The 26,863-nt window shown below is 30.0% G+C and overlaps 4 protein-coding genes across 4 annotated transcripts; 3 read left to right on the plus strand and 1 right to left on the minus strand.

The window, feature by feature from the left end:
* The first annotated feature begins 4,471 nt into the window (after nucleotides 1–4,471).
* Nucleotides 4,472–6,966, plus strand: LOC108456005 (uncharacterized). The gene is made up of 3 exons (XM_017754596.2): nucleotides 4,472–4,940; nucleotides 6,047–6,185; nucleotides 6,659–6,966. The coding sequence occupies exons 1-3, from the start codon at nucleotides 4,587–4,589 to the stop codon at nucleotides 6,841–6,843; spliced, it is 678 nt and encodes a 225-aa protein (XP_017610085.1). The 5' UTR covers nucleotides 4,472–4,586; the 3' UTR covers nucleotides 6,844–6,966.
* A 4,429-nt stretch (nucleotides 6,967–11,395) lies between these two features.
* On the plus strand, nucleotides 11,396–16,428 carry LOC108454552 (SAL1 phosphatase-like). Its single transcript, XM_017753051.2, has 8 exons — nucleotides 11,396–11,678; nucleotides 11,926–12,001; nucleotides 13,365–13,435; nucleotides 13,548–13,750; nucleotides 14,267–14,477; nucleotides 14,557–14,655; nucleotides 15,213–15,366; nucleotides 15,914–16,428. Exons 1-8 carry the CDS (start codon nucleotides 11,499–11,501, stop codon nucleotides 16,075–16,077), a joined length of 1,158 nt encoding a protein of 385 aa, XP_017608540.1. The 5' UTR covers nucleotides 11,396–11,498; the 3' UTR covers nucleotides 16,078–16,428.
* Nucleotides 16,429–17,618: 1,190 nt separating this feature from the next.
* On the plus strand, nucleotides 17,619–18,315 carry LOC108455677 (nuclear transcription factor Y subunit B-7). Its single transcript, XM_017754214.2, has one exon. The coding sequence runs from the start codon at nucleotides 17,710–17,712 to the stop codon at nucleotides 18,313–18,315; it is 606 nt and encodes a 201-aa protein (XP_017609703.1). The 5' UTR covers nucleotides 17,619–17,709.
* Nucleotides 18,316–22,216: 3,901 nt separating this feature from the next.
* On the minus strand, nucleotides 22,217–25,904 carry LOC108454722 (gibberellin 20 oxidase 1-B-like). Its single transcript, XM_017753270.2, has 3 exons — nucleotides 25,264–25,904; nucleotides 23,978–24,299; nucleotides 22,217–22,653 (listed from the first exon to the last, which is right to left on the minus strand). Exons 1-3 carry the CDS (start codon nucleotides 25,815–25,817, stop codon nucleotides 22,375–22,377), a joined length of 1,155 nt encoding a protein of 384 aa, XP_017608759.1. The 5' UTR covers nucleotides 25,818–25,904; the 3' UTR covers nucleotides 22,217–22,374.
* Between the last annotated feature and the right edge of the window lie 959 nt (nucleotides 25,905–26,863).

A 26,863-nucleotide genomic window follows, 5' to 3' on the forward strand; every position in this document is an offset into this window, starting at 1 on the left:
GTTTTGGTTTTGCGCAAATGCGCCTCACTCTTCATTATCTCTATCTTAGTGTGGGTTTGGATGGGCGGTGTGGTATAGTGCGGTGTATTTAGCTTACTTTTTGTCTCACGTTACAATATCACTATAGTATCTAATCCCACCACCATCACTGTTTACACTAATCACAGGTTAATGCACCGCTTATCCAAACCCACCCTTAATGTATATATTAAATAAAATAAACCCTAAAAATAAAATAAAGATGGTTGTCACCTGCCTAACTTATTTTATAAACTATCTAGGGTGAGTAAAACTGATTTGATTCGATTTTTTTTAAAATTTTAAGTTAATCTAATCGAGTTATTCGAGTTTTGAGTTCGAACCGAGTTAAATTTTACAATTCGAATAACTGAAATAATTCAAATAACAGATTGATGTAAATACCCCTTTATTTCTATTAATTTCAAAATTGAATAAATTGATCTCTCAGTCAACAAAAATTGCAAAAAAAAATTAAAATAATTTTAAAAAGTTCAAAATATTTATAAAAATTCTAAAATTTATGTAACACCCCAAATCCAACCTGAAAGTTATGGTCAAATTTGGAGAGTTACACTAACTAATTCTGAAGGCAACCATTTTAAATAATAAAATCTTAAAAGTTTTCAAACCATTAGAACAACATAAACAACCTAGTCAAACAGTCCTTAAAAGCAGTAGGCAATCTAAGTAAAACATACGTAATAGCATAACTTCAAATAAAACATTAAAATATTCCAAACAAGAATGACCGAGCTCCCACTACGCGAACCTTTTAAGTTGGTGAGTTACTTGGAATCCAATCAACAAACAAAATGAGTTTACAGACATAGTGCGTAGCTTATAATTTTTATTAAGCATAAATTACTGAACAGATATTCAATTTCTCATTATTCAAACAGTTCTCAGCATTGGATATAGAAGCATAACAGAATGTATCAGTTATAGATATAAATACAAATTTCCTACCCCCATTCGCTACACAGCATCTCCGTCCCATCCCTACACACCAAAAAGGGTATCAAGTACCCATCCATCCCTACACATCATATAGTGATTGTATGTCACGTTCAAAATGTCGCAAGCTAGCTACCAGAACAAAGTGCGATAAGCTGTCAGAATTATATACATATACGTGGCTTAGCCACCAGTCTTGGCAGACTATTAAACTGCTCATGCTTCCTGTTTTATTCAATCTCAATCCCCAATACAGATGCAGATTTAACAGATATAAGATATAAGCATGCAGTGTTACAGATTCAAATTAAACTCATCTAGTACAAAATACACTTACTCACCAGTTTACATATCGAATGTATATATATAATTAACAACTTGTATAGAAGCAAATTATCAGTTAATGGTTTTATAACCCAAATCATATCGAACGGACCCTATGAAAATTGTCTACGTTTTATTAGAACGACGTTTATGGCCCCAAAGAAAAATCCCAATTTTTGGCCCACATGCTTGTGTGGATCCACACGGCTTGGATGGCTAGCCCATGTTATCCACACGGCTTAGCATACGCCCGTGTGGCCTACCTCAATGTCACACATAGCCTAGCACATGACCGTGTTGCTCAAAACAGTGAGTTTCATGGCCTATTGCACGTCCTATTGCATGGCCTAGCAAACGGCCGTGTGGCGTCAACAACCATGTTTTTTAGCTTTCGTCGAACGCAAAAATTGAGGTTTTCGTTACGCACCTAACGCAGAGTCGACGTAAAAGCAACAAGAATAATTTCGGAACCTAACAATGAACAACCAATGATTGATTCAACAGTTAATTCCCAAATGAACGCTCGAAAATTCGAACAAAACAGAGTTATGTCAAAAGCTTTGACGAGTAAACCCAAATCTTAAAAATTTACACACTCACCTCGTACAAAACAACAATATACAAAACTAACGCGTTGAAGGGACGTTACCTTCAGGATCCTCGCCTAAAAAGACAACTAATCGCACACTTAAACAAGCAAAACAAGCAGAAACGGATTTTTGGCAATTAACACACAAGAACATATAATCACAGAATTTCATTAACACAACTTACACAGTTATACCTTCAACTGAAAGACAACGAACTACGGAACCTTCCTCATCGTAACAACAAAATTTGACAAACATAAAACAGAAGAAAAAGTAACAGAGAAGAAGAAACGATAGAAGGAAAAGAATAAAAGAAAAGAAAAAATACAAAATAAAAAATAAAAGAGGAACATAAAAGAAAAGAGGGAACGAAACTAATCTAATCAATTTAAAATAGACCAATTTTGTGGACTAGCATTAAAATATTCACCCTGCGCTTACGCAAAAACTTGAATACAAGACCAAAGATTATACAGAAGCTTAACCATTGAACTATCAGACTCATTCTTAACACAAGTTAACGCAAAAATAAACTTGAGTCAAGAGTTCAAAGATATGGGTTGAACCAAAATAAACAGTAAAAATTTAAAAAAGAAGACTTGTACCTCCTATCTTAAATATATAAACAAAACACTTAACCATTATAACAAATATTTAATTATTAATAAAATTTATCAAATAGATTTTCAAAATTTGGGGCGTTACAAATTATGTTTTTTAAAAATTATAAAAGAAATTAAAAATTCTTAAAAATATATAAAAAGTAAAAATTTTAAAAAATAAAATAATAATTTTGGCGAACTAAATAAGTTAATTAACAATTCAAGTTTATTATACTAAAATATATTATTTTATTATTATTTTACTTTGAAAAGTTTTCAAATATATATGGTTTCAATTTTATGTGTTCTAACTTGGAATTAGTTGTCTTTGTAACAATATTTTAATTTGATATGTTTATTTTTTTAATTTAACTCGAATAATTTCACTTGATTCAAAAAATTTTAAATCGAGTTAGGATGATAAAATAAGACTCGTTAACTTAATTAACTCGAAATTTTTCACTCGATTTGGTCAAACGCTTACTCCTATATATATAATTATAATAAAACCTAAAGCTAAAAGAATGGTGAAGACAATGGCAAGTTTAAAATTAAAAAGTGTTAATAAAGATAATATTAATAAAATAATTTTAAATTTTTTGTCTTGTGTGTCAACTTGAGTTTTTTGTCAAATCTTTTATGTAATTTGTATATTCATTTGTTTCCTGACACATTAGACAATAATTATATCTATATAGAAATTGATTGATTAAGTGCCAAATTAGGAAAAATTAATGTCCAAAATTAATTAAAATAAATAATAAAAATGTCAATTACGTGTGTTTTCAAATATAAAAAATCATCAACTCAATTTTTGACTAAAGCAAGAACAGATTTTTTGGGTATTGTTTGGTCAATCTAAAAGAAGAAAGAGAAGCTTATAAAGAGCGGAAGAATATATTGAAATTTGAAGATAATTTGACGGTGAAAAACACCTAAATTTGGTGTTGAAATTGAAATTTATTTGTATATATACAAAAATCTAGTGTTCTTTTGAAAAAATAAAATTTTTTTTTTTATTTTTACAGAAAGAAGAATAAAATAAATGCTGAAAATGAAAATAGGGGATTAAAAACAAGAAAATGATGAAATTTGGACTCAAACAATTACAGTAAGTAGCGACCGATGGTGGCCGTTGACGTTAGAATCTAGAAATTTTCTAAATTTAGTTTAGTTTTAGTTTTGAAACTTTTATGATTTGGATTTTAAATTAAATAAAGTAAATGTAGTTAAACAAAATTTTAGTTAAAGGAGATTCCAAACAATTTTGGGTTTGTTTTTGGTTAAATTACTATGAATAAAAATAAAAGAATCTAATTCTTCTCTTTTTCACATGAAGAGCATGATGAACAGGAAGAAGAATACCAAAAATATTTTTAGACTTTTTGGGTTAAAAACATTTAATTATTTTATGTTAATGGATTTTTATTTTTATTTATAAATTTTGTCTTTTTACTTTATTATTATATATTTTTCTGAATTTTTATATTTATATTTTTATAATTTATAATTTTTAAAATTGATATATAAATATATGATAAAAATATATGTATTTTTTAATTAAAAACATCACGTGGTATGTTTTTATTGATCATCTATTTTTAAAAACAGCATTAAAAAATTGGATGGAATAATATTTTGAGTATTAAATTGAGAAAAAACTAAATATCAAAAAAAAATACTTTAGAGATCAAATTGTGAAAGATTGAGAGGTGGTACATAGAGAAAAGAAATCGGGTAACATACCAGAAGTGTAACTTGAACATGCATGTATTTAGTTCTCCGAGCATTATTAGAATGATGATGCGTTATTTATTGTATTTTTGTTCTAGAGCAATTTTAAAACTCGAGTTTAAAGGATAGATGCTTTGGAAAAAAAAAAACTGTTAAAACCGTTGGCAGGGTGTTAAGATTTAACGTGAATGATGAGGGGCTATGAAGTAAACCACCGGTATTACATAATAAATCGTGAAGGATGGATGTGAAGGGAGTTTAAGCATAAATTTGTTTGTGGCTCTAATTTAATAATAAAAACCTACAAAAACGCCAACCGCCCAAAAGTGGACAAGAAAAGAGAAAGAGAGCAGAGGCAACAATGAGTGCATACAAAGCACCAATTTCCCATTTCCTTTCTTCACCCAATCCCAACCATAAAACCCTGAGAACCCCATTTTTGAACCTTGGAACTACCAGCAGGCGCTTCCTTTTGTTCTTCCTTTCCTCTCCTATCCTTCCCAGCAGGAACAGTCTTGCCCTTGACAATGCTAAATTACTTCAGTCCAATATCATGGATGCTCTAGCTTCGAGTTTTGACCCAGTGAGTCAAGCTGAGAAAGACGCCAGTTCCCTCATTAGTCGCAGAGTAACTGAAGCTGTGGAGTTGTTGGAGAGAGGGAAGGAATTGCAGGCTCAGGGTGATTTCCCCAAAGCTCTTCACTTCTTTACTTTGGTATATTAATTCATCCCCCACTCTTTAAAACCAAAAAATGCTAGCTTGGGTTCGTTTTGTTGTGCTTAGTTTACATATTTCTAGCTGCATTTGGTATAATTGCAATATCTTGTGCCATGTTTCGATTCTACCTGTTGTCTATAAACTCCCAATGGTGATTTCTTTTTCTTGCTAATAGTTCAATTCACTGAATTAAAAATGATTATATATATATCCTTAGCAATTAACATCATGATTCTTTATTTACCATAAAACATCTATGCTTCAATTTTCTTCTCTATGAAAGAGAGTTCATTTGTACCCGAGATCAAGGTTGGATCCGCAGATTCCCCTGTGTGTAGGGGTGTGGATGTGTTTGAGATGATTGGATTGTATTAAAAACAATACTTCTCAGAAGCTACGTTCCATCTAACCATATCTGAGCCAGGAATTTGGATAAAGTTAAGAGAAAGTAATATGCAGAACATAAATGTTCATAAGAGGAGAGTTTTAAGGTTAATATTGCTGTTATTTATAGCAGTTTGGCTTGCAGGAGGGAGAGAGGATTCCCTTTTTAATCGGGGCTAAGGGTTTATATACCCGCGCGTCATGCCCTCATAAGCGAGTAAAGGGCAAGTGGCCAAGTGGTCTGTCACCATTGGTTTAGGTAGAGTGACGACGGGATGTGCTTTCAATCACATTGGATAGGACGTAATAGTTGAAATCAGGAGAGACTGTTAATAAGTGAGGTCCACATATGCTCGTGTGGATGTTAAGTCAAGGAGTATGCGTCCAAAGAGTAAGTGGGGCACTCATGAGGAGTAGAAGCGAGGTGCTTTCTCGAAAAGTTGTCTCCAAGGGGTGGAGGTATAACAGGATTTATAGCAATTTGCTTGTGAATTTTGAATTCTACTGTCTAATATATAGTAATATATGAAGGTATAATGTGTCTCTGCCCTTTTCAGACCTTATTTCGTTGCAAGAGGATTATTATGACCATAGCATATTACATATATACAAGAATTCTTATTATTTTTAATGCACCTCTGATGCCTATGAACTTAGACCAGCTTGTGAAGCTGTGATGCAGCAATGTATGTGAATAAATTTTCATCACTTGCTTTCAGGTGGTTGAAAATTATAAAGATTTTGCATTCTCAGACTATGCAAGAGTTGGTAGGGCATTGGCCTTATACGAGGTTGGAGACAAAGAAGAAGCTTTTGCAGAGATGGAAGATGTTTCAATATCTTTAAAGGGATATCCAGGTACTATATTAGAGTTCAAATTTATTGAACATTGAAGATTAAGAAGCTTTTGTTTTAAAAAATAATGGGACAAGAAACAAACTTATGATGCAAGAAATAATCAAAATAGACTTTGAGGCGTAACACACTTTTGCCTCCAGGATACAACAAAGTCTCAAAACATCCAAAATAAAAATAGTAAAATGGCTGATAATGCAACATACTATTATTGCTAATAAGCACTTAATTATTGCCATGAATTGTGTCATTACATGACATTGTTATTCATTAAATGTCATGTCTTTTCAAAGCACAATTATTGACATAAGTTGTATGGTTACATTACATGACACAACTTTTTAAGGTATTGTATCATTTTAACATAACTACTCTAATGCACCGACCCATCAAATATCCTCCCTTATATTATTTATTTTGAACTTCTCTAAGCAACTAACACCTTTTGGGCTTCCATGTTTTATGATTTTGTGCAGAAGTACATGCAGCTCTTGCTGCAGTTTTATATGCAGACAAACATGCACCATTGCTAGCTGAAAATCAATTCGCAATTGCAACTCTACTTGATCCTCATTTTACAGATCTCTCATACGTGATTGAAACCAAGCATTGGCCTCCTAGTTTGGTTAGTTCGTTGCAACATTTTATCACACTTTCTTAGAGATTTGTGTTTGAATATTATAATACATTGGCAAACTCTTGTCAACCTTTAACATAGATTTGTAATATTTCATCGCCTTGGGACAAAATAATTATATTCATATATACTTTCTTTTCTCTATAAGCCATAATGTTTTATTGGGATTGTAACTTTGTTTGATAGATGCCAAGCAAATTTATGGCTTTATTTCTGTAAGATAGTTTGATTGCTGCAAAGCTCTACCATCACCATCACCAACAGCAACTATTTTATTTTAGTTACAGCTGGTATTTAGGATGAGCAAAATTCAATTAAAATTGAATTATTATGTAATCTACATTCGAACTAATTTAATTAACTTGATATTGTATCTATACTATTATTGACTTCTTAGTTGATATTAAGGGTAATTATTACGAGGATATTCTTTTCTTTTTATATTTTTATATAAAATCTATAAAAATAATTTAAAATTTTAAAACCCCATATAAAATAGAACTTGAATCTATAACATTAATGTGTGTAAAGTTTTCACTTGACTCTCTTTGGATGAGTGGTAGCTGGTGAGATGGAAAATAATAGTGATTGTGGGATTAGTTAATAACAGTGAGGATGAATCATGACTATTAATGATATAAAGCTAAATTTTAGGTATATATAAAATAAATAATTAAGAGTATATTTTTAAAATAAAATATGCTAAATAATAATTAAATTATCAAATTTATTAAAATAAAAATTAAAATCATATTTTTATGTTAAATTATGAAATATATATTAAAACTTTATTTATAATTTTAGTTTAAATTTTTACGGCACATGCATTGCATGTGATTTTATGTGTTTAATATTTAATTAATTTTTAAATATAATATTTTTATTTACAATAATTAGCATAGAATAATATTTCTTATTTGAATTATTGAATATAATTAAAATATATTAACGTATCAATTCAAATATTATAATATAAAAAATAAAATAATAAGTAAAGCATTTTTAATATATTCAATCTACAATATAATTTTATTTTAGGTAATTAATGCAAAGTAACATTATTAAAATAATAATCAATTAACATAATTAATTTTAGCATTAATTAAGTGATTAGAATTCTATTAAAGTATTAGCACAATTTTTGTTTATGTGAATTTTTAACTAATAATTGCAAATTATAATTATAATCATCACAACTTTTTTCCCTTAGAGTTCTATTTAAGTAATACTTCTATTTTAAAATTAGCTTAACCTTCTTTTCTTTTCTTTTCTTTTTTCAGTTTAAATTCTAATTATTTTAAATGTATAATTATCACAATTTCTATTAAATTATAATTATTTTTAAATGTATAATTATCACAACTTCGATTTTATTTTAAATTTTTAACTAATAATTCTAAATTAAATATTATAAATATGGGCAAATTATAAAATAGTCATTTTATTTGCCTCATATTACATATTAGCCACTTATGTTTGAAATGTTATGTTTTAGTCACGTTATTGTTTTGTTACGAAGTGGTCACTCTACTATTAAACTCCGTTACCTCCCTGACAACAATCCTACGTGGAAATTCAAATGAGTTTTAAATGCCAACTTGGATGTTCGGTTGCTGGGATGAAAATACGTTTTTAATTAAATAAATTTAATTTGGACTGTCACGTAGAACATCCAAGTTGACATTTAAAACCCATTTGGATTGCCACATAGAACCGCCATTAAGGAGGTAATAGAGCTTAACAATAGAGTGACTATTCGTAATAAAACAATAACGTAAGTGACTAAAACGTAACATTTCAAACATAAGTAACTAAAATGTAATCTGAGGCAAACGAAAGTAACTATTGTTGTAGTTTTCCCTATAGATATTGTTAAATGTGAATTTAGTAATATGATGAAAAATAAAGGACATTTATATATAAAATTATATTTATTTAATTAAAATTTTAGATTTTTATTATTTTTAATTTATCGAATTATATTCAATGATTTTATAAATTTATAATTTTAACAATTAACAATATATTATGTTATTTTTGAAGTAAAACTTTTAAAAGATATGACCAAATTAATTAATTTCAGTTAATTAACACATTATCAATTAATTAATATTACTTTTATTATTATAATTACATAATAATACTAATAAATTATTATTCTAATGTAGATTTAGTAATATAATTAATAATAATAAAGTATTATTGTCAGTTTAAAAGTTTTTCTAAACTCATGCTTATATTAAAATTTTGTAAAAGAAATTATTATTCATATTTGTATTATTCATATAAAATATTTAATTATAATAATTTTTATTCTTATCAATTTTATAATAATAAATTTTATATATTTATTAAATTACTATAGAAATCAAAGTCATATATATTTCAGAGTCTCATGTGATGGCCTGATGGCCATAAGATATTCATTGTTCCAAGTGTGGCATGGGTTCTAGTCACGTTGGTTGTTCTGGCTTTACCTTGTTATTGTAATTCACAAAAAATATAGTTTTATATAATTCTATGAAGCCTATAACTTAATATAAAATAAAAGATATATAATAAATAAACTTTTTGTTAAAAAATATAAATAATATATTTGTTTTATGTAATATGAATTACTTCAATATATTAACAATGTTATTTTTTTACGGTAATAAAATAATCAATGTATGATGAGCATGTGGTAAATGACATGCTGGTTCGTTTTGTATTTTAAATGTTCAATTACTTTTAGTTTAATTTATTTATTTTACTTTATTAATTTAAAGTGATGAACTTTTTTTTTATTTTGGGTTTTAAAATTCTTGTTTTCTTTCTCAAAATTAATTCATTAAGCATTGTTCAATGCATAGTTTTTTAACACGAATTTCCTCTAATACCGATGATAATTTTGTAGCATATCACAAAATTTTTTTTAAGACCATTAGAGTTTTGGGTAATTTGTACAACAGTTAACAAGTTTAGGTATCAAATTGAACTTAAAAAACTTTAGGTACCAAATTAAGAAAGAAGGGTCAAGTTTAGATATCAAATTGGACAAAAGAAAACTTAGGTATCAAATTAGGAAAATGTATTAAATTCAAGTAATAATTTAAACAAAAGAAATCTAAATACTAAATTAAGAAAAAATGTTAAGTCCAAATATCGGCATAAATTTATGCTTGGCACGACTAAAAAACTAATTTACCACTCATCGAACTTTTACAAACACACATGGTTGTAGGTACGCTAAAAGGCAGGAAACCAGAAGAATGATTTTTTTTTTTTGTAAATTATACTCAAGATTACTAAATTATTAGCAAATTTACATTTTGATTATTTAATTTTAAAAAATTACAAAATGATCATTGAACTATTAAAAATTTTCATTGAAAGCTTTTATGTAAGTGGGTTGTTAAGTATTTTATTTTAAAAAGTTCAGCTAGCGAACTTCAAGCGACAATTTGATAATAGGTATGATGGATCAGTACTTATCGATGAGTAGAAGAAAATACCCTAGATCCAAGTTGATCTGAAAATCAGTGTCAGAGATTGGAAACGAAAATTATTTAGATTTTAGTTTGCAAATTTATAACGTTCAGAATTGTTTCATGGAATAAAAAAATTTGAATTGTAAAAAAGAAGGAAAATGAGAGTTCTTGATTGGTGCAAACAATGTGAACAGAGAAGGCCATACAACAACGGTGTAACAGTCTAATGACTTAAATGAAAACTTTGAAATAGTTCAATGACCATTTTATAATATTTTAAAATTTAGTGGCCAAAATATAAAATATTGTATGTAAGTTTATCCTTTTTCTCAGAGTTCAACGATTAAAAACTGAATTAACGGAAGGGAAAGATTATGTGCTCATAGATGAATGGCCAATCAATCTAAACTGGGTAGCATTAAGTAAATGGTCTAATTCTGCTCTCAGTTCCTATATTTTTTCTAACTTTTAAAATTTAGTACTTCTAACTTTTTTACCAATGTACTTCTATTTTTAATTTAAAATTTTAATTTATTTTCAATTGATAACACCATTATATATAAATACAGTTTAATTTTTAGATCAAAACTTTCAATATTAAAATATCATATATTCGAATTTAATGAAAATATATTAACAATAATATTAATTAGGTTTTAATTTTCAGAGATAAATTTATGAAATAAAGGGTAAACTATATTAGTAGTCATTCAATTATATTTTTTTAATCACTTAACTATGAAAAAATATAAAATGGTCACTAACTATTAGTAAATTTTTTAGTTACCTAATTATAAAAATTTACAAAATGGTCACTTAAGTATCTTGAATTTTTAGATGTTACGTTAGCAGTTGGTGACAAATAAAACAAAAGTAAACAGTTGGGTGGCCATTTTGAAACTTTCCATAGTTAGGTGACCAAAAAAGAAATTTACTAATATTTGGGTGACATTTTGTAACTTTTCATAGTTGGATGATGACTAATGTAGTTTACCCAAAAAAAAAAGATTGGACTAAACATTAAAATCTTGAAAAGTACAGGGACTAAAAGCAAATTTAAACCAAAGTAAATATCTATATTCCATTAACAAATGATTAAAAAGCACGTGAATGTGAGTGAGTGATGAATATGATTGATTCTGCTCTGAAAAACAAGAAACCAAAATAAAGGAATTTTCATACGAATTTATTGAATTGAAAATTTAATAAATGTCTATAAATTGGTTGAGATTTGTTTCCCCCTCTCTTAAAAAGCCCCCTCTTTTTCATCTCTGTCACTTGCCTCCTCCTCCTTCTTCTTCTTCTTCAGCTGTGATTGTGGCAATGTCTTATGATAAAGAACTGGCTGCTGCAAAGAAAGCAGCCTCTCTCGCTGCTCGTCTCTGTCAGGTTTCTCTTTTCATCCAAAAACTCATTTTTTCCCTGTATTATGTGTTTTGGGGTTTCAATAATTTCCTCATATCCTTATTCTTTGGAATTATCGACTGTTCTAATATTAGGGGTATTAAAGTGACTGAATTGAGTCTCGTTTATTTTTTTCAAATAAATTTATGCTTTTCGTTGAGAATTAAGATATGTGAAGCTGTGAATATATAGAATTTGAATTTGAATTTTGGGTGTTTGTTTTAATTTCCAGAAAGTACAAAAGGCTTTGCTGCAATCCGATGTTCAATCAAAGAATGATAAAAGTCCTGTAACTGTTGCTGATTATGGTTTGTTTCTAAATTGCTCCTTCCTCTTTGGTTCTTTCACGTAACATTACCAGTTTCTTTATTTAAAGTAATATGCATCTTGGATTTGAAATGGTTCCTATCCGGTAAAAGTATCATTGAAGCATTGCATTTTGACCCTTTTGCTCCAAAAAGAAAAACAAATTAATGTCTTGTAGTAAGATTAAAGAGCAAATTGGTCGTTTCTAGTAAAAGTTTCATCCATTTCTATAGTTAAAATTGGTCCGCATACGATATGTTACATGGCACATCACATGTAATTGTCTGGTTATTTTTGAAGAGTAAAGCTGGATGAAGTTTTTAATAGAAGGACCAATTTGCTCTTTGATCTAATGTATAAGGGCTAATTTGTTCATTTTTTAAGTAGAGGGGTAAAAAGCAATCAGACTCCTAATACAAGGAATTTGCTCTTTCTACATGTTAGCATGTTACTAGGAATTTAGTTGTTTCCTGCTTTTATTAATTTTTTATACTAGGAAATTATGAGCTGTATGAACAAAATTTTCTATGGGATGCAATGTTATTGTTCTGGTGAAAACAAAATGGCATAATTGTGATATTTTAGTTTTCTGTTTGATGAGCATATCTCAAGTGTGAACTGATCACCTTGCCCTTTAATGCATTTGCTTGTTTGAGTGTTGCCTCTACTTTTACATCCTCTATGCTCCTCTGCGCTATCCGTACAAATCAAAATTTAGGCTGAAATAGATAAAAGTACCATGGAGGCCTTTATATTAGGAGTCGGATTGCATTTTGTCTTCTCTACTAAAAAAATGGCAAATTAGTCCTTATACGTTAGATCAGAGAGTAAATTGGTCATTCTGTTAAAAATTTCTTCCATTTCTACTAATAAAAACTGGTCCCTATATGAGGTACATATGGCACGCCATGTGTCACTGTTTAGTTATTTTGTTAGTCATGCCAGTTTTTAATAGTAGAAATGGATGAAAGTTTTAATAGAAACTACCACTTTGCTCCTTGACCAAACATACAAAGACTAATTAGCTCATTTTCTGAGTAAATGGGGTAAAATGCAATATGACACCTAGTACAAGGGCCTCCATGGTTTTTTTTACCGGGGGAAATATGATCACAGCTTGTATTTATTATTTAATGTTCAACTTGTTAGTCAATGCACCTATCATATGCAAAATTCGCCGGCATTATCTAATTTTATGAAATTTGCTTTTTTTTTTACATTGATTATCCCTAAGAAATTTCTGGTTTAAGTATATATGCTGTTCTTGGTCCCATCATCTTTCAACTTAAGGGTTGACAGAAAAGAATCCTTAACTAATTACTAACATGTTTTCATGACATTTTTATATTTTAAAATTTTCATCAGGCTCACAAGCACTGGTTAGTTTTGTGCTGCAGCAGGAATTTCCTGATAACTTCTCATTAGTTGCTGAGGAGGTGAATCTCTGTACTTGTGAATAATAGTTTCAGCAGCATGCATCAGCCATCTTTTTTTTTTACATCATAGAATTCTTCTTTCCTTCTAAATAATGTTTTGGTTTCTCTTTAGGATTCTAAAGATCTTCGCAAGGATGGTGGCCAGGAAATAGTAGAGCGCATTACAAAACTTGTGAACGATTCTCTAACTAGTGATGGATCATACAATGTTACTTTATCCACAGAAGGTGTTCTCAAGGCCATTGACAATGGCAGATCTGAAGGTGGTTCCCAAGGTCGACACTGGGTTTTGGATCCTATAGATGGTACTAAAGGGTGAGCTCTGAAACTTTATATTTGACATAAGTGATTTTGCTTTAGTCATAAAGAAGTTGATGTCTGCTATAATAATTCTTCATGTGCACTGAGTGCATGTTTATGATATGCCGTATCCAACATGAGGTAGTAACTTTCCTTTTCACTCCTTAACTCAGCAATGACTACTGCAGGGGGATGTTTAGGGGCATACCTTAACAGTACTATATGCAAGACAAACCATAATTCTGTCTTGGTCTTGCATGGCCAGGCCTTTGAATTTAGTGCCTTAGAATTAAATGACCGATCATCAACGAACTCTCTCATGTATATAACTTTTGTTTTATCTTTGTTATACATGTTATGTTTGGATTGCTTTGCAATTTAGTGTGAAAGAAATGGCTAATCTTTTTATTTTTGCATAATAATGATCTCTATCTTTTTCCAATTATAAGAAATGATACTTTTTCTCATTGTATGTTCTTTTAGATCAACTTGATGACTTAGTCTATGTTTTTTTGATATTTTACATTGTAGTTTTCTGAGAGGAGATCAATATGCAATAGCATTGGCTTTGCTAGAAGGAGGAAAAGTTGTCCTGGGTGTGCTGGCTTGTCCAAATCTTCCACTAACTTCCCTCAGTGATGCTGGTCAGCATTCTCCAAATAATAAAGTTGGCTGCCTTTTCTTTGCTGTAGTAGGTGGTGGAACTTATATGCAGCCACTTGATGGTTCTTCGGCAGTAAAGGTTATAACGATTTATTATAATTTTTTGCTATTAATCTCAGTATGTATCTGCAACTTCTACAATTATATGGGATCTCCAGGTGCAAGTAAGTGCTGTTGAAAATCCTGAAGAAGCATCATTCTTTGAGTCTTATGAAGCAGCACACTCCATGCATGATTTATCTAGCTTGATTGCCCAGGTACTCTCCCTCTTGCTTTCTCTACATGGATATAAATAGGTAAAAGTATCATGGAGGTCCCTGGATTAGGAGTCAGATTGTATTTTGCCCCCTCTACTCTAAAAATGGGCAAATTAATCCCTATGCGTTAGATCAAAGAGCAAACTAGTCTTTTTAGTTAAAAATTTCATCCATTTGTATTGTTAAAAAGTGGTGTGGTTGATAGAATAATTAGATAGTGACACATGGCATGTCACATGTACATCATACTGAAGTATATGGATAAGTTTTTAACAGTAAAAATGAATGGAATTTATAACAGAAAGACCAATTTACTTTTTGATCTAACATACATAGACTAATTTGCCCATTTTTTGAGTAAAGGGAAAGACCAATTTACTTTTTGATCTAACATACATAGACTAATTTGCCCATTTTTTGAGTAAAGGGAGCAAAATACAATCCAACACCTAATACATGGCCTCCATGGTACTTTTACCAATATAAATTTAATACATATATATATACACACACTAACGCTTTTGGCTAATGTATTGAAAACGTTGAGATGTAAACAGAAACTCGGCGTCAAAGCACCACCGGTTAGAATTGATAGCCAGGCAAAGTATGGTGCTCTATCCAGAGGAGATGGAGCCATATATCTGCGTCTTCCGCACAAAGGGTATCGAGAAAAAATATGGGATCATGCTGCTGGGTGTATTGTTGTGACTGGTACGTACCAATTCCACTCCATCATCTGCTACTATCTCTCTCAAAGTTAAAATGCGAAGGATTAGTTGGCTGACATTGGTTTATTATTCTGCCCTTTCAGTGTTGGAACCTTTCGGTAAAAATACCATGGAGGTTCTTGTATTAGGAGATAGATTGCATTTTGCCTCCTCTACTAAAAAAATGAGCAAATTAGTCGTTGTACATTAGACCAAAGAGCAAATTAGTCTTTTTTGTTAAAAATTTCATCCATTTCTAATGTTAAAAATTGACATAACTGACAGAATAACCAGACATTGACATGTGACATGCCACTCATGTTGATGCATAGGGTTTGGTTTTTAATAGTAGAAATGAATGAAATTTTTACAAGATAATCAGTTTGCTCATTGATCTAACATCCAGTGATTCATTTGCCCACTTTTTTAGAGGGGGCAAAATGCAATCGGACTCCTAGTACAAATACTTTTACCAAACCTTCAACCACTCACCCATCCACTAATCCACCATCTGTTTTCTAACATACCTGTTTGCAACTCATGATTTTCAGAAGCTGGGGGTGTGGTCACAGATGCTGCAGGGCAGCCATTGGATTTTTCAAAGGGAAAGTATCTTGATCTGGACACAGGCATCATTGTCACCAACCAGAAGTTGATGCCATTACTGTTTAATGCTGTTAGAAAATCTATCCAGGAGAAAGCTTCATCTTTGTGATTCATTTTAGAGGCAGGCTTCATCCTTTCCTCATAACTTGCTCTGTTAAGCTCGTTGAAACTTGATTATTTTTGCCTTCAATGCTTGAACTTTTATCATTCTTCTCCCCAATGCTCATAGGAAGATTTACATTTAGCATGCATGAACAAGAATGGGACCAATAAATCTCATCTCTACAATTATGACAATGTAATTTTAGACTAGGAACTTGAAAGCATGGTCCTAGGCTTTGAGCCCTTCTCTTTGTCCAACCTGGCAATTGGGTTTAGGTGTAATTAATTAGATAAAGTAACAGTGTTGTTGAATACAAACGTATTACATTATTACTGAACTTATTTCATGGTAAAACAAGTGTGAAGTCCTCTCTTTGCCACCGTTTACCTTACATGGTTTAATAAGTAAGTGTTAATTTTGTACTTTGCCACTTACCCTTCCATTATTCTCTTACAAATTTTGCAAATGTTATGTGCCATCAACCGCTATTGTCAATGCAAGGTATAGCATGATCTGTTGCCACCATTTTTCCAAAAATAAAAAAAATAATCCTTTAGCGTATTGGCCTAATTACACTTTAAGCCCTCCAACTTTAACTTAGATTTTAAATTAGTCCATCTTCTACCTTTCACAAGTTATTTACATGCAAATCTCTTTAGTTTTAATCATAAAAATACTATTCACAAGGCATGAACTACATCGTTGTATCCACAAAGTTTATTATTTATTCCGAAAATGATGGTTCATGTCTTTGATTAGTATCATTTCAGACATCGAAAATTTGAGATTGTTATAAAAGTAAATTTGTAAAAGATTCAGCAATTTTGTAAGATGTTCAACAATTTGAGAAGTTGTAAGAAGTAGGTAAATTTTAATAAATTTGTAAGAGATTTAATAATTTTACATGAAAATTAGTAATTTGGTGAGAGATTTGGTAACTTTCAAAGAAATTTAGAAAATTTTAAGAAATCTTAATAATTTTGTAAAAAAAAAAGTAGTAATTTATAATTTGTAGTCTCTGAACTTGATAATTATTCCCATAGAGTCGAACTTTTTTATTATCCAAATAAACCTTTGATATTTATTTGAAAACCCTAAAATTAGACATCAATGTAAGAATAACAGTCAAGTTCAAGGACTAACTTAAACAAAAAAAAAAGTTCAAACCCAAATGTAGGAACAATTGCTAAAATCATAGACAAACTTAAAAAAAAATAGACACTAATATAGGAGTGATTACCAAATTTAGGGTCGAAGTAGTGATTTAACTCTTGTTTATAATACTTTTTAAGTGTAAGGAGGAAAAAATGAATTTTGTTAGAAGTAGATGTGAATATAGCACTCACCTCATCTTAAAATAGAAATGGTTTGGTGTAACTAGGATAGTGAATGTGATAAATAAACAAGTTAATGATTAGGTCAGAGGAGGAGCGAGTCCCGGGGAGTCATTTGGTTAAGAAACAAGAGGAGTTTTAGTTTCCCTTTCAACAGCCTACATTTAAGCAATTGTTTCCATCTAATTCACCATAATAAAAATCTCAAAACATCCACAAAAACTCAAAAACTTGTCACCTATAGTCTCTCTCAATTCTCAAACATTGTGAGAGATATTTAGTAGTAAGTTTTATAAAAAAAGAAATGGAAGATGAAAATGCGGCACATGTACATAACAAAGGAAGCCCCGAAAGCCCATGTGCCAAAAGTGGTGGTAGCAGCAACAACAACAATAATAAAGAGCAAGATCGTTTCCTCCCCATAGCAAACGTGGGGAGAATTATGAAAAAAGTGATTCCAAGCAATGGGAAGATATCTAAAGATGCAAAAGAAACTGTTCAAGAATGTGTGTCAGAGTTCATTAGCTTTGTCACTGGGGAAGCCTCAGATAAATGCCAAAGAGAGAAGAGAAAGACCATTAATGGAGATGATATCATTTGGGCAATCACTACTTTAGGATTTGAGGAATATGTAGGACCTTTAAAATTGTACCTAACCAAATATAGAGAGATTGAAGGAGAGAAGCTTAATCTTCCTAAGCAACAAAGATCTGAGCAAAAGCAGCATCAACAATCAAAACATGAACAAAATATAGCCTTCAACACCAATGTATACTCTTCAACAAATTTATTGTCTCGTCACACATCCTTTGTCCCTTCTGATCAACCTTTTTCGTTGCCTTTCTCTTCCAATAACATTCAAAAGCAATTACAGCAACAAGACCAAATTGATTCAGTGGGGTACTGGTAAGAACAACTGGAAATATGTTTTTCCAACTTTTTCCCTTCTTTTTTTTTTCCTTCTTAAATGCAAGTTTTTGCATTGCAATGTCAATTAATTTCATATACACACTTGGATATGTACTGTATTGTTATGTAATATTAGGGCATATATACTCTCATTCAATCAATAGAAATATATAATTATCTTGAAATGATTTGAGTATAATGTCTGCATATATGATTGTAAAGAATAAGCAATTCAATATCATGCATCCCAACGTTTGTTTCGCTAGAAATCAGCTTTGGTAAAATTGCTTTTTAGCTCCTTAAAATTTATGTTTTCACAATTCAATCCCACCCTTCTACTTTAAAAACTTCCACTTTTCCCTTGTGAACTAATATTTAGTTTACTTGTGGATTGATTTCTTAAATACTCAATGCATTTTCGATTTTTCTTGTGACTTTACATGAAGTTAAAGAAAGAAAGCTGATGCTACGTTCGGTAAGGATATTATTTCTTTTTTCACTATGTTTTAGTATATGAATTACCAATACATTAATTTTAATTGGTAATTTTTACCCCACTCGTATGGCTTATTTTTGGAAAAGAGATGGAACATCTTTTGCTTATTTTGAAGAGGTCTTTTTTTTTTACAAGAGTTTTTACTTATATTTCTAATTTCAAGTTTAAATTTGTACTAACTATTTTTTTATGTCTAACTATTGTAATATATGTGTATTAAATTAGGTTTTTCCTCATATTATTACAATACTAATCAAACGTGGCATAAGATTTCATTCTTAGTACTATTAGTTTTTTTTCTCTGTCACTTTAGGATTTGGCCTTAATGTCGAAGGAAGATTATCATTATAACAATTAATGAATAAAAATAAATGTGAAATGCCAATGAGGCCTAGGCACAGTTGGTAAAGACACAGGCTCTAGGTTTTGAGTGCGCAGGTTTGAGACCTATTATGTGTAATTAAAGGTGTGGGTCTCCGAATCCCACCATGAGCTATTGCTATGTGTGGGTTTTAGTGTAATCAGTTAGTTTGTACTCTGGATTATTTCAATTCGTAGTTTGTGTGTTGTTTTATGTTTTCCTTGGTAGGAATTGAATTGGAGTGTGCTTAAAGTGTTTTAAACTTGAATTTTTGGTCCCTACACAAAGGTTTCTAAGCCTTGGTTAAATGTACCAGAACTTTACAAGCCAGTGACCAAAATTTGGTCTCAAGGATATAAGTTCCGAAACATATGCTTTATGTGTCGGAACCTTAGTTGACAATAGCTAAAAGCCTACAATACGGGGCATATATTTTGATATATTGCCTCAATGTATTGATACATAGACCTACGTAGCCTTGGACCAAAGTCACTGCACTGATTTGTGTGTTTTGAGTTCTCTGAAATTTGTATTTGGTCTTAAACACCCCCAATTACTCACGAAATGTTTTTAGGATAATTCTAAATCCTCCAAATGATTTTATCTCAAATTTACAATTTTATTAAATTGTTGCAAACTTTGAATTCCTAAATATTTTTTAGATTTTTGTCATATATGTACTTCGATGCCATCTTCCATTTGTATCGGACGTCAGAACGGGTGAAAGATGTTACACTCACTCTAGGCACCCGAACCCTAGATTGTGGTGACAGAAAAGATGAAGAGAAAAGCTTAAATGAAGTGATCTGAAAGTGAGTTTTGAAGAGAATTAAAGAAAATGGTGGAAAATTGAGTAGGAAATAGAGAAAAATGGCAAAGGAAATGAAAAGAGAGCTTCATCTCTTGCAACACAAGAAATGAATGGGCACTCAAATTTTATTGATGGTATCAAAAATGAAATTTAATGGTGAAAATGCATCTCATCACCACATTTACTCATTAATTCTAATATTTTAACATTTACATGATAAAATTACTATTTTGCCACTCACTTTAAGATCAATACTCTAAAAATATCCTTATTCTAACAAATTTGAAATAATTGAAATTCTCAAGACAAAACCAATTGATTTAACTTTATTTATTTTCATCCAACAATTACATGTATTGCCGCCCAATTGACACAATATATAGAGGTTAAAATATCCTTCAACTCTTTTTTACTTTTTGTATATTCAAAATTTAGTCCTTCTACTTTTATTTCAAGTAATTTAGTCCCTCTACTTTTGGATTTAGAAATTCAAGTCCAATTGTTAATACAATTAAAAGACAGTTAAAATATGCCATAAGTCCCTGCACTCTTGGTAAATTTAGAATTTAGTCTCTATACGTTTATTTCTAAGAATTTAGTCTCTCTAATTTTCAGATTTTAAAATTTAGATCCAATTGTTAAAATTACTTTATTAAATTCAGGTTCATTAGTTCATCATTTTTTAGTTTTATTGCTACCAAGTGAGTTTTTTTTTTAATTTCAAAATATTTAAGAAAAAAAAAACTTAATAGTGCTAACAGTTGGATCTGAATTTTAAAATCAAAAGTAGAAGAATTAAATTCTTGGAAATAAAAGTACAGAGACTAAATTCTAAATTTACAAAGAGTACAAGGACCTATTGCATATTTTAATCTTAAAAGTCTTTTGTTAAATTCAAGTCCATAATAACGTTATTTCTTTTGTTATTTTAATTATTTCAAAATGTCACACTAATATATTGAACAAAATAATTTTAACGATTTTAAAAATTGTGCGAGTTTTTAAAAAAATAATAAAAGGACTAAATTCTAAATATATAAAAAATACAAAGACATGTAGCATACTATAATCTAATATATAATGTACAAAGTAGAGAGATATAAAGTCCAAACTATCATATTTATATGAAAAGACATGAAATTATTGGAAAAAACATACAAGGTTGATAAAGTCTATTAACAGTTTATTTAAAAGTGTTTAGTAAAACTTAATTGATAGTTGAAAGCTGATATATATATAAAATGACAAATGAGGGCATGACACATTTTATTATTACGTATTTATTTGTTTGTAATACTTTAGCCGTTATTAGGTGAAATTATTGAAATAAAACACTATTACCAATGAATTAAAACAACCATTATGGAAACTAATTAGTGAATATTTTTGAAAATTTAAATAAACTAAATTAGTGATAATTATGTCATACTCTGAATAAATTTGTCAAAGTAGCATATTTCAATTAATATAAAGTTGCATATAAAATCATTTTACACAAGTAAATTGAAAATAAATTAAGAATACATAAATATTCAAGGATGAATGGGGTTGATTGAAAATTTCTCGTGACAATGTTGATTTTATAGATTTACGGTGGAGTTTTTTTTTTTTTTGTTAAATTTACTTTGGACTTTGAACTTTAAAGTGAAAATGAGAAAATAGAGGCTATTTGGCATATTAAGTTTGAGACATGTGACAATGGGAGTAATTTTTTAGCAAGCACGGTCAGATATGTCATTCCACATATCTTATTCCCAATCACCTGTTGAAAAAAGTTGTTCATCTCAACGTTTTTTGTTTTTGGAGGTTTTAGGTCAACAAGCTATTGCAAAATCCCATTCACCAAACACTACAATTAGAGGATTTGACTATTCAATTCTCTATTTGTGCCCAAATCAACTAAAAAAGACTCAAAATTCTGTTTATCAAACACCCTTAAAGTCTTTTGTTAAATTGAAGTCCATTACAATGTCATTTTTATCGTTACATGATTACCAGGCGAAAATTTTTATCATTTCAAAATGTCACACTAACTAGGAGTGAAGTTGAGAAATTGATTTAGGGACCAAAATATGAATAAAAATTTTGGGAAGTCAAAGTGTAAATTTACCATTATACTAACTTGTGATTTCCTAGAGATGATATAAACAATTTTTCATGTTTTAGGAGTGACCAAGATCACTACCTACCCCTCTCTTTCTCCATCCCTGACACCAAAACATTGAATAGAATAATTTTAACGATTTTAATAATTATACTTAAATTTTTAAAATCGAAAAATAGAAAAACTCAAATTCAAATATGCATACACTTAAAACATATTATAATCTATAGTAGATAGATACAAAGTGGAAACCAAGATATTTATATGAAAAGATAGGGGAGTAGAGAACTAGAAGTTGGAAGTAGGGTTAGAAGAAAGGAGCCAAGGGAAGAAGCTTTGGAGTGTAGCAACGTCAGCTCTATAGTGATTTTGAGTGAAGTCCAACAAATCAGACCATGTGAAATCAGGATACACTCTTGGCCCTCCTGATCTGCACATTAGATCTTGTGGGGGTCTCACTATTTTGTCTTCTTTTGGGCACACAAAGTATACCAATGATCTCCTCTCCCTCTCCTTGTTCACCACTGCTCTATGCAGGCAACTCTTGTATCTTCCGTTACATAATGCCTACAGTACACACCACTTTTTCAATCATACATATTTTATCTATTTTTTATTCAATTTAATCCTTATACGTTAGATGAAACAATAAAAAAAATTAATCTCTGTACACTAGCATACGCCACATACCGACTATTTATTTTGTCAAACATGTCAATTTTGAATTGTAAATACATGGGGACAAACATATATATTTCTCTAACTTTAGCTTTGGAATTACGTTATTTTCTTTATCTTCATTCTACAACCTTATATGTCATTCCACAAGCTATTAGGTCCCACAAAGGTTTAAAAAAATCTTAATTTTGGTGGGGTAGAGTAGAGAAGGACTGAAATTCAAAATCAAGATTTTACTCATGAAAATTCTTCTTCTTTTACGTGTTCTTTTCATGGGGGAAATAAAGCAACTGTTAATGTACGAAAGTTGGATTACAGTACTAATGAGCTACTAGTATCTTCAATTCCTCGATTAAAATAGTACGGGGTAGTCGTTACCCTAAAATAGGTTAAATGATTTAGGAGGTCCTTATATTATAGAGATTAGATCAATTTAATCCTTATATTATTAAAAAGAATCAAATAAATTCAAATTATAATATTTATTTGAAAAAAAATTCAATTGTAGTTAAGTTCTAAACAAAAAAATCTCATTTACAAAACCATAAAAATTTTAAAATATTAATGTTGTTAAACTGTAAATATTAATTCTATTTCAATTGGATTTTATTTTATTTTTAATAGTAAAGAATTTAATTAATCCATTTAGTAGTAGAGAGACTAATTTGATCTAACCCCGATAATACAAGGAACACTCCCGTACATTCACCCCTAAAATATATCAATTAAATTAATAAAGTGGATTAACGTCTTAATTAAAGTCATGTATAGTAAGCAATTAATTGATGCCATTAATTACATACCTCTTTCCCTAAAGTCACCAACTTTAGGAAGTAAAAGTACCATAGAGGTCCTTATATTAAGATTTAAATTGTATTTTGTCTCCTCTATTAAAAAATGAGTAAATTAGTCCCTAAACGTTAGATCGAAGAGTAATTTTGTTCTTTTTGTAAAAATTTAATTCATTCGTATTATTAAAAACTGGCATAGCTAATTGAAGAACATGCTAGTGACACATGTACCTCATGTAGATGTATATTGACAAATTCTTAACAGCAGAAATTGATGAAATTTTTAACAGAAAAATTAATTTTCTTTTTGACTAAACATACAAAAACTAATTTACCCATGTTCTGAATAGAGGATAATCTAATAGCTTTTTACCGGTTTTAAATTAGTAGTGGAAATTAGAAATGCAGCAAAATGGACTTACCATGAAAGTATCACCAATGTTAATGACAAAGGCATCTTGTCGAGGTCGAACAGCATACCATTTGTTATTGTTGAAAACTTCGAGCCCTCCCACTTGATCTTGGTGAAGAATTGTTAAGGAAGTAGGATCAGAGTGAGGGCCAGTGCCAAGGGTGAGGCCAGAATTATTGCATGGGGGATAGTAATTACACCTCATTATTGAATTCCCATCTTCGAAAAATTTTCTGTAGTGTAAACGATCTATCCCCAAGCTGATTGCCAACAGTTCGAATATCACTAGCGACAGCTCACTCATCTTTTCACAATACTTTTGGTAAATCCACCTTCACATCCATATACAACCTTATTATTTATCAAGGAACTCAACTATTTTGCTTTGTTAGTAAAAGTATCATAGAGATTTTTGTATTAGGAGTCGGATCGTATTTTGCTCATTTTACTTAAATGGGTAAATTAGTCCCTGTAACTTAAGTTAAAGAGCAGAATAATATTTTTTTAAAAAAAATTATCTATTTCTACTATTAAAAACTGTTGTGGCTAACGGAATAACCAGACACACTTATTGGCATATAGGGATAAGTTTTTAACAGTAAAAATAATTAGAATTTTGAATAAATTAATTTGACAATTTTTTAATAAAAGAAACAAATTGCAACCCAAATCTTATTATATAATACTTTTACCTCACTTCGTTTTCTATATATATAATTCGTTTCACTCACTATTTTTACAGTCATATTTTAAAAAATATAATGAGTTATTTGGTCATTCAACTTTTCAAAAAAGTTATTGTTATCCTACATTTAATTTCTCCATCTTTTTTCATTTTTCAACTTGTATTATTTGTCAAATCACCATTAATTAGTTAACTTATTGTCTTAAATATAATATATATATATATATACATATATTCGTCAATAAAATAAGCTAAAAGTATCACAGAGACCCTTGTATTAGGAGTTATATTACATTTTACTCTCTACATAGAAATGGGCAAATTAGTCCATGTATATTAGACCAAAGAGTAAACTAGTCATTTTATTAAAATTTGGTTTATGAATGTCAGCATGAGGTACACGTGGTGTGTTTGGTTATTCCATAATAGTACAAATGGATAGAATTTTTTAACAAAAAAAATAATTTACTCTTTGGTGTAATGTATAATGATTAATTTACCCCTTTTTAAATAAAAAGGAAAAAAATGCAATCTCACTCTTAGTATAAGAGTTTCTACTGTGATTTTACCATAAAATAATGCAGCTTATTAAATCATTTATAAAGGCTTACCCGGTTTGCTCAAAATCTTCCCCCAAGGCAGAGCTGAAATAATGAACCACAGAAGGATCGGAGTTAAGTCCTTGGTAGCCAAAAGAAAATGTTTCCTTCCATGGCAACTTAGCGGAAAACCGGTCAGCATGGGCAGCAGAATACCCTGAAAAACCACCAGGCTTTCTTTGGAAACTTAGCTTCTTGTTAAGGGGTAACTTAAACACAGCATCAATCTCTTGGTAAGCAGCTTGGATAAGGTTTGAATCAACACCATGGTTTGTAACTTGGAAGAAACCATGTTTAGAACAGGCAGTCTTAACAAGGCCCACTGCATGTGCAGTAGCTTCTTCGTCTCCTTTGATGAACCCGCCCAAGTCTATCAATGGTTCGTTAAGCTCTTCTTGGGTGTGAACCAAGTCCCCACATGGCCATATGAACTCTGAGGGTAAACTTGATTGGTTTTGCAACTTGGATGGGTCAAAAAGGACACCACCCGTCTCATCTCTTGGTTCTATGGATGGATGTAAAAGAATGGTTGGAGAACCTGAGTCCATTAAGACTGAGAGAGACATTTGGAATAGAGTGTTTCCAATAACTTAAAAATGAATGTCTTAAGCTAAAGTGAAAGTGAGTAGTACTAGGGAACAAGTGCACAACATCATATATTTATATATATAGATAGAGTGATAGAAAGACAAAGGAAAACAAAATGATAACATATATAACTTAATGGTAAACTACACCATTAGTTACTAGATTATGGGCATGTTTTCGTTTCAATCACTTAATTAAAAAAAGTTACAATTTGGTCACTGAACTATTCAAAAGTTTTCATTTAAGTTACCGGACTGTTAAAATGGTTGCTATATAGTTTCTTTGTTTGCACTGCCTACACTAATCGAAAGCTCTTTTTCCCCTTCTCTTCTACAGTTTAATTTTTTTCATAAAACAATTTTGGACTATACAAATCTACGAACCAAAATTCAAACAACTTTTTTCTCCGACCTCTGACACAGATCGTCAGATCAACTTGGATCTAAGGTATGTTCTTCTACTCATTGATTGGTACTGATTCACCTACAGATTGCCGAATCGTCACTTATAACTTATTGGCGGAACTTTTTTTTTAAATAAAACGTAATAGTCTAATGACTTGAATAAAAATCTTTGAATAATTCAATAACTAAAATGAAATTTTCAAATAGAAGTGACTAAAATGTAACTTTTTTTAGTTAAGTGACCAAAACGAAAGCGTATCCATAATTTAGTGATGAATCATACAGTTTACCCTTTTTTTTAAAAAAAGTAACAGTCTAATGACTTAAATAAAACCATCTAAATAGTTCAATGATTTAAATAAAACTTTTGAATAATTTAATGATCAAATTATAATTTTTTTAATTCAATGATCAAATACAAATGGTATAATTTACCTATAACTTAACAAGAGGATAATTACAAAGGTAGTAAAAAAAATTAATAAGAATAATAATTGTACTTAAAACTCAGAGAAGAAATCTAATATTAAATAAAATTCAAGAAAGAGATGTGAGATAATTTGATTTGACATTGAAAATTTCTAGATCTAATATAATAAAACAACAAGACATTTAACATA

This window comes from Gossypium arboreum, chromosome 9 (assembly GCF_025698485.1).
Source record: "Gossypium arboreum isolate Shixiya-1 chromosome 9, ASM2569848v2, whole genome shotgun sequence".
NCBI classification, from domain to species: domain Eukaryota; kingdom Viridiplantae; phylum Streptophyta; class Magnoliopsida; order Malvales; family Malvaceae; genus Gossypium; species Gossypium arboreum.